The 7807-nt window shown below is 46.4% G+C and overlaps 1 protein-coding gene across 1 annotated transcript; it reads left to right on the top strand.

Annotated features, from left to right (window-relative positions):
- Positions 1-1528: 1528 nt before the first annotated feature.
- LOC702827 (gamma-aminobutyric acid receptor-associated protein) lies at positions 1529-2307 on the top strand. Its single transcript, XM_015111793.3, has one exon. It carries the CDS (start codon positions 1559-1561, stop codon positions 1910-1912), a length of 354 nt encoding a protein of 117 aa, XP_014967279.1. The 5' UTR covers positions 1529-1558; the 3' UTR covers positions 1913-2307.
- Positions 2308-7807: the final 5500 nt, after the last annotated feature.

Raw genomic sequence — 7807 nt, 5'->3', positions numbered from 1 at the left:
AAGTCTGGGGTTCCCAAAGGGCCACGTCTGTTCTCTCCTTGTCAAAACACCCACAATGTGGTGAGCAGGGGGTGTGTTTCAGCTCTGTTTGTGCTACAGCTCTTTCAGTCCCACCATTCGGCAGGTCCCAAGTTCTTGTCCCACATCTAGGAAGAATAAAGTAGGCAGACAACTGGAAGGTGAGCAAGGTGGAGAGCTTCACTGAGCGACAGACCAGCTCTCAGGAGACCCAAAGACGATTGCTCCTTTCAGCAGCTGGTAGTTGTGACCTCTGTGAGTTTGGCTGAGTTCTGGATTTTAATAGGCTCGGAAGGGAGGAAATATGTGCTGATTGGTCCATGGGTGGCCATGGTTGGGCCTGGAAAAAGGACCATCTTATTGGCTGAACCGTCAGTAATGTAGTCCTTTCTTCACGCCCGGACTTCACCTGGAACTGGCAGCCCAACCCCCAGGCTTCAGGCAGTTCCTGGCTTGAAGGTGGGGTTTCAGTGGGGACCCACCCCTTTCCATCCAGGAACCTGTCTGCCTCCTGTCATCAATATGCCCTCCATGGTGCCCAGGCTGTTCCTGCCGAGGGGCACCTGCAGGCCCATGCGGAGCTGCCCTCGGCTCCCCCAACTCCCACCTTTCTCCTGTGCTTGTCAGCGTCCAAAGTCTGGAGGGGGCTGAGGTGACAGGGGTCTGGCATGTCAGTGCAGCCGGGAGCATGTGCACACCTGGCCAGGTCAGGACAGCATCTGGGCTTGGCCACAACTGTCCTCCACAGTGGAGCGGGCACTGGGAGCAGGGAGAAGTTTGGAGTGGGAGCAGGCACTTCTGAGTGTGCAGGGCCAGAGGGCGCTTCCTGGGCCCCCACAGCTCAGGGATTCCCAGAGCCCTGGCTGGGCGGCTGCAGCTGTGCCCAGGAGCACAGGGCTCCTGCCCTGCCAACTTGGTAGGGGGCAGGGCTCCCGCCAGTTCCCGCCCCACCGGTTTGCAAAGCATGCAGCCCCAGCTCCACCTCCCTGGCTGCAGCTAGCATCTTGGCAGTGGCTGCTCCAGACGGGCCACCACTGCCATCACTACCTGTCCCTTGTGGGTCAGCAAAGGGATGGGGTGGGAGAAGGGCTTTTGCTCCAGAGATCCAGTTGATGGATGTTCCACTATCGTGTGTAGCTACATCCACTTAGAACACTCCACATTCATTGAGGCAGAAGAAAGGGGCATAGAGAAATTAGAGCTGCCCTTCTATGGTTGGGTCTGAAAGCACCAATATCATTTTTGACTAGAGTCCACTGGGCAGAAGTTAGCAAGAATAAGAGCAAATGGATCCTATGGTGAGCACTGCTACCACAATTACTATGTGATCTTTGTAATATTTTATACACACATAATATTTTATGTATAATATATAACATTTTTATATAAATTACATTATGTAACATGTGGTATTTTATATACACATAGTACACATTACATGTATATTGACCTTATTCTACATATATTTCTTTTAAAAAATTGAATGCAGGCCCCCCCAGGTTCCTTCAGCCCAGCCCGGTCCAGCCCGGTTCCCGGGAGGATGAAGTTCGTGTACAAAGAAGAGCATCCGTTCGAGAAGCGCCGCTCTGAGGGGGAGAAAATCCGAAAGAAATACCCGGACCGGGTGCCGGTGATAGTAGAAAAGGCTCCCAAAGCTCGGATAGGACACCTGGACAAAAAGAAATACCTGGTGCCTTCTGATCTCACAGTTGGTCAGTTCTACTTCTTGATCCGGAAGCGAATTCATCTCCGAGCTGAGGATGCCTTGTTTTTCATTGTCAACAATGTCATTCCACCCACCAGTGCCACAGTGGGTCAGCTCTACCAGGAACACCATGAAGAAGACTTCTTTCTCTACATTGCCTACAGTGACGAAAGTGTCTACGGTCTGTGAAGCTGCTGTCCCTGAGCTGGAGGGGGGTCTCATTCTACAAGGAGAGAGGTGGCCCCCTTTTCTTGACCTCCTCCTCCTTCAAGCTCAAACACCACCTCCCTTATTCAGGATGGGCACCTCTTAATGTTTGAAGTTTTCTCTCCAGCCTCTCTTCGGAGGGGTAATGGTGGAGTTGGCATCTTGTACTTCTCCTTTCTCCTTTCTTCCCCTTTCTCTGCCCGCCTTTCCCATCCTGCTTTAGACTTCTTGATTGTCAGTCTCTGTCACATCCAGTGATTGTTTTGGTTTCTGTTCCCTTTCTGACTGCCCAAGGGGCTCAGAACCCCAGCAGTCCCTTCCTTTCACTACCTTCTTTTTTGGGGGTAGTTGGAAGGGACTGAAGTTGTGGGGGGAAAGGTAGGAGGCACATCAATAAAGAGGAAACCATCAAGCTGAACTGAAAAAAAAATTGAATGCAGCACAAAAATGTGCATTTCCCATTTAATTTCCATGTTCATCACAATGGAAAAATCCCACTGGGAAGTGATTTGCTTTACAAAAAATACGAAGAACAGTAAAGAACTGAGTTTAATGTTTGCTCTGTAGAACCCTTTGTCCTCGTCACTGTAGGCCTATTGAATGAAGAACTTATCACATATTATTTTCATGCTCAACCAAAACCCATACTGCGCACTACACCACTGAGGTAATTCTAACTATGGAGCTTAAGTGATAGTGATGCTGGAGCACAGAGGGGAATGGCCATGTTCCAGCTGTTCACTGTGTTCAATGGAGAGACAAACCCAGATTCACTCACACTCTGGCTTCAGCATGCCATTTCACAGGCTCAGAGTCCCACCTCAAGGGGGCTGAACACTAAAGCAATAAACTAAATGTTATGTAATGGTGATGGGGGCTGGGGGAATTGGGATCTATTTTCAGGCCATTTTAGGGTTTGTCAAACCACTGTATGGAAGCTAAGCTGGACCTTTATAAATGTTAACTGGCCTTTGCCTAGTTTTCAAGTTCACTCTAACTTTTGAGTGTCTTTGACATTTTGCTTCAGGAAACATAATTAAATGCAAAACATCAAAATGAGTAAGTAGGATGATCACATTTTTGAGGATCTATGATATGTTAGGTATATTATTAATAGTATGTGTTTATCACATCGTCTTATTTAATGCAGATTTCTCAACAAATATATGAGGTAATAGTAAATCTATTTTATTGAAGAAGAAACTAAGATCCAGATAGTTTAGATAAACTTGACCAAAGTCACAAGGCTGTAAGTTGCAGAAATATGACATGAACCCACATACACTTATTAACCAAATGAATGGAATGGTCTAATATGGTGGAATCCAGTTAGATTTGACTCCATCCTTACCGCTCAATGTCACAAAACTTCCTCAAGTGCACGTGCTTGGGGAATCCTGTTGCCTCTCTTCACTCATGACCTGTTAAATAGGCTTAGATCTCAGAGAAACCCTCAGAGTGTTTCTTCCCCCCTCACCTTTTTAAGTGGAGACAGAATTTCACTATGTTGTCAGGGTTTGTCTTGAACTTGGCTCAAGCGATCCTCCCACCTCAGCCTCCCAAAATGCTGGGATTGCAACACCCGGCCATAATTATTTCTTTATTCTTGAAGGAAATGCAAATTAGAGGCTAGATATTCTCCAAAGACATAGCTCATTGTTCTTAGCATCTTCATGAAATTTCTATTCATTTTAAATATCTTGCTTGTATTTTTTATTCTTTTGCCACTTCTTCCTTCTGATCTTACATTTCTATACCGTTCATATAGAAGTCTATTCTTCTCATTCCTAAGTCAGTTTTTCCCTTAAGAAATCAATTTCTATTCCTTTTTGGGATATCAGAATGACATTCATCTACTTCCAGGATGGGACTAGGGTCTCTTCTCCAGCTTCCCCAGCCTTGTCCACTTCTCTCACAGCATAAGTAAGAGCTCCCAGGAGATCAAGAGCTTCTCTGAAAACATGGTGTCCTGGCCCTTGGGTTTTGCCTGGATCCTTCCTCTAGGAAAGATGAGCACAAACTGGGTTAGAAGGGCAAGGATCTGTGCAACAACAGACTTGATTTCCTCTCTTTTCATTTCTGCAGACTTGGTGATTTCAATCCATCCTCTTAAGTACAGACAATGGGAATACCCAACTCCTAAGATAACCAGGGATTGCGGCTGTCCTAGGAGCCATCCTGGAGGAGCACGTAAAAGAGAATTGCAGAATGAAGTAAAGCTGGAAGAACATATACTTTCTAACCAGGGCTCTCTGGGTTGGAATCCAGATTCTAAGAGACACTCATCACAGCCTCTGGAAATTTAGAGTTGAAAGTGGTCTTTAAACGCCTTCTGGAGATCGTTATGAAGTCCAAGGAATGTTGCCTATGAGCAGTGTCAAGGCCTTTATCCTGTCTGAGTTCCCAATCCACCACTCTACCACCACATACCCCCAGTTCTCTTCCTGCTGTCATCTGAATGTTTGTGTCTCCTCAGTACTCCTATGTTGAAACCTAGCTTCCAAGGTAATTGCTTTAGGAGATGGGGACTTTGGGAGGTGATTAGGTCATATGCACAAAGCTCTCATGAATGGGATCGGTACCTTTAGGAAAGAGACCTCAGAGAGCTTAGGTAACCCCTGCCATTTTCTGAGAACACAGCAAGAAGGCACCATCTGTGAACCAGAAAATGGAACCTCACCAGACGCTGAATCTGTCAGCACCTTGATCTTGGACTTCAGCTTCCAGAACTGTAAGAAATAAATTTTTGTTGCTTATAAGCTGCCCAGTTTACAGTATTTTATTATAGCAGCCCAATGGGATGAAGACACTGCCTATCAGAGAACTGAAACTCATTTATAGTGTGAACACCATTTCTAATAGAGTAAAATTTTACTCAGAATAAAATCCTTCAGAGGCCTTGTGTTTTAAGCAGGTGCATGTGAGAATTTGATAAATGTGTTTTCTCAAAGAAATGAATGTTTCCAACAGGGAATTATTCCACAAAAAGAGACTTTCAGCACAGCAGGCCTTGTTAGGGTGAGGTGGGTTTGGAGTAGAGTGTCTTTGTTGTCTTGGACTTCCAGCCTCAGAACTCCAGCCACGAAGTGCATCAGTTCTGCCAGAAGCCCCAGGGATACCGCCATAATTCCAAAGAGAAATGCGGGGAGTAGGGTGGGGGCATATAGTGTTCATTTTTCTAGGGGCTTATTTCTGCTGCTCAAACCCAGACCATGATGATGGGTTTTGCTTTTTGATTTCTTCCCCCTTTGCACCTCTCTTAGGCTAGCACAAATGCCTGTAGCCTGCAAATGATGGTGAGGTTCACCTTAAGCCAGGCCCGGCCCACTTCCCAACACTAGCCCCTATTTCCTCCATTGGTGCAGGGCCCTTATCCTTCCCTTTTCTCTTGCCTCTTGGGTTTTCTTGTCCCTCAGAGTCTTGCCTGAGGTCTGGGATTTGAGCAACGTTGACGCTGAGCAGCAGAGTTTAGGATCCCATGGCTGCAGTCCTGAGAAGCTATGAGAGGCTTCTCCAACCACCTGCCTGTCAGTCTTTCCAATCCTCTGCCATCTGCATCCCAGAAGCATCTTCTCCACTGTGGGTGGCAAACCACACAGGGTGCCTGAAGGTAGTCAAGTGGGCCCGAGGAAGCCCTCAGACCTCAGCTGGTTTTAATCCTATAAAACTGAAACTTAATATACGAGGCAGGCTAGATAAAAATGCTTTTATGCTGCATCTATGTTCTGTGTTGGACTCCACATCCCATGGGGTTGAATTCAACTACAGTGATAATGGTGATGATAACAGTAATAATAGCAATCATGACAACCATGTGATGATAAAAGAGGAAAAGCAGAAATCAAAAGGAGAATCCTGACACTGGTCTTGCCCAGCCTGATGTGTGTATATTGTCTTTGTTGATTAAACAGGAAGCCCAAGTTATGGGGCCCAGTGACTGCAAGCCTCCTGGTCTCAGCAGCTCTGCTGGATGTGCTGCCAAGGTTGCTCCTGCGATTGTCCTCACACCTGTGTCTGGTGGCCCAGAGCTTAGCCTGGGAGTCCAGTCTGAATTTTGTTGATGACTCTAGCTAAGTCAGCCTGGAGGCTCCTGGAGTCACTGGCCTAACGGGTGGAGGAACATTTGTCCAGGTTTTCTGCGGAGGAGACTCTGGCAGCTGGAATCAGGACAATTAATTCACAGCTGAGAGCAAGTGACCAAGAAAAGATAGAAAGACTCATCAGAAAAGACTCACCAGAAGAAGCATTTCCTCATTGCCCTTTGCTACTTGATAAACTGAGTACAAAAAAATCAGGGCCTTTTACATATTGGTGAGTGATCACCTTATCCAGCCCCACAGTGGTGGTTTCAGCCTTGTCTGCCCCACCAACCCCCTTACTGCTGCCACAGCCCACTAAGATCAGAAGCCCAGCCTTCCTTCTCCCCTCTCCTCCACGCTTCAGTGTCTGCATCTCTCCTGCTCCACATCCTCCCCGCTTCCCCTTTGATTTTGGAAGATGACGCAAATACAGTTCCTTTCTAAGATCAGTCACTCTACTTTGTCCTTGGTTCATTTTCCCCATTTCCCTCTTTTGGACCATCAAGTCCTCTGTCATGTGTGTTTAGCAACTCCCCCTGCCTTGGCCTATGAACTTGCTCAAGTTGCTCCCTCCCTAAAGCAAAATAGAAATTTATGACCACATCGCTTCCATCTTCTTTCTTTCTAGCTCTCTTCTTTCCCTATGTCCCATCAGTCTCTCTCTGTCTCTCTTTTGACCACTTTCTAGTCTTGTGTGTGTGTGTGTGGTTAAATGTATATAGCATGAAATTTACTATTTTAACCATTTTAGGTGTACATTTCAGCAGCATTAAGAAAATTCCATTGTTGTGCAACCATCACCCCCGCCATTCACTCTCTGTGTTATTCCCTGCAACCAGGCTGCCACCTCCACCACTTCACTAGAACTGCTCTTGTGGAGCTCATCAGCAGCCTCCCAATTTCTCAAGGATTCAGGTCTTGCTTAACTGACCTTTTTGTGGCATCTGACACTTGGTGCCGCTGCTCTCTTGTGGAGAGACTGCCTTGTCACCCTTCACTCCTTTAATTCCCCCGCAACCATCTGGCCACATCCACTATTCACTGTGGGATCCTTTTCCTCTGCCTTAGATATCACAGTTCCTTGGGAATCTACCTGCATATCCCTGTTCTTCAGTCCACCTGCCAATTATCCTTTAATTCCCCCGCAACCATCTGGCCACATCCACTATTCACTGTGGGATCCTTTTCCTCTGCCTTAGATATCACAGTTCCTTGGGAATCTACCTGCATATCCCTGTTCTTCAGTCCACCTGCCAATTATCCCCTGGGGATTTGGCCAGGCCTCTGTAGGAAAGGGTATAACAAGACACCCATGTCCTGAGAGTGAATGTCCTGAGCTAGAGGCCTATTGCAGTTGAGAGGAACTCCAGAAAACATTATGCAACCAGCTTCCCCTCTAAGGAGCGTCTCAAGTATTTGTATCCAACAGCTACAGGTAAATGAAGTGTCTGTTGGTAGAGGACTTTAGCAAGTTGGAAGATTTGGTGACTGACAGCACAGATTAGGGATAAATTAATTTTGAAGTTCTTATGAAGCAAAGAAGGAATACCCAACCAACTATGGGCAAAACAGATGGCCTCCCCCATATGTGGGAAAATATATTGTTATCCCATCTTTGCACCATCCTCAAAATGTTCACTCCTATAAGCTGGAAGAGCCTTGGTCTTCTAGCTGTCAGCCTCATAATTTATTATATTAGAAAACAAGGTGTGGGGTGAGGGGAGACACTGTGTTCAGGGAAATTCAGTGTGAAAGTGAGGGCTTTCACCACCTGATATGATTTGGCTGTGTCCCCTCC

This window comes from Macaca mulatta, chromosome 13, assembly GCF_049350105.2.
Source record: "Macaca mulatta isolate MMU2019108-1 chromosome 13, T2T-MMU8v2.0, whole genome shotgun sequence".
Lineage (NCBI taxonomy): Eukaryota > Metazoa > Chordata > Mammalia > Primates > Cercopithecidae > Macaca > Macaca mulatta.
The sequence above is the reverse complement of the archived record's forward strand: the minus strand, read 5'-3'. Positions and strand labels throughout refer to the sequence as shown.

Coding starts and splice junctions, on each gene's coding strand:
- LOC702827 (XM_015111793.3), top strand. CDS start 1,559: ATGAAGTTCGTGTACAAAGAAGAGCATCCGTTCGAGAAGCGCCGCTCT.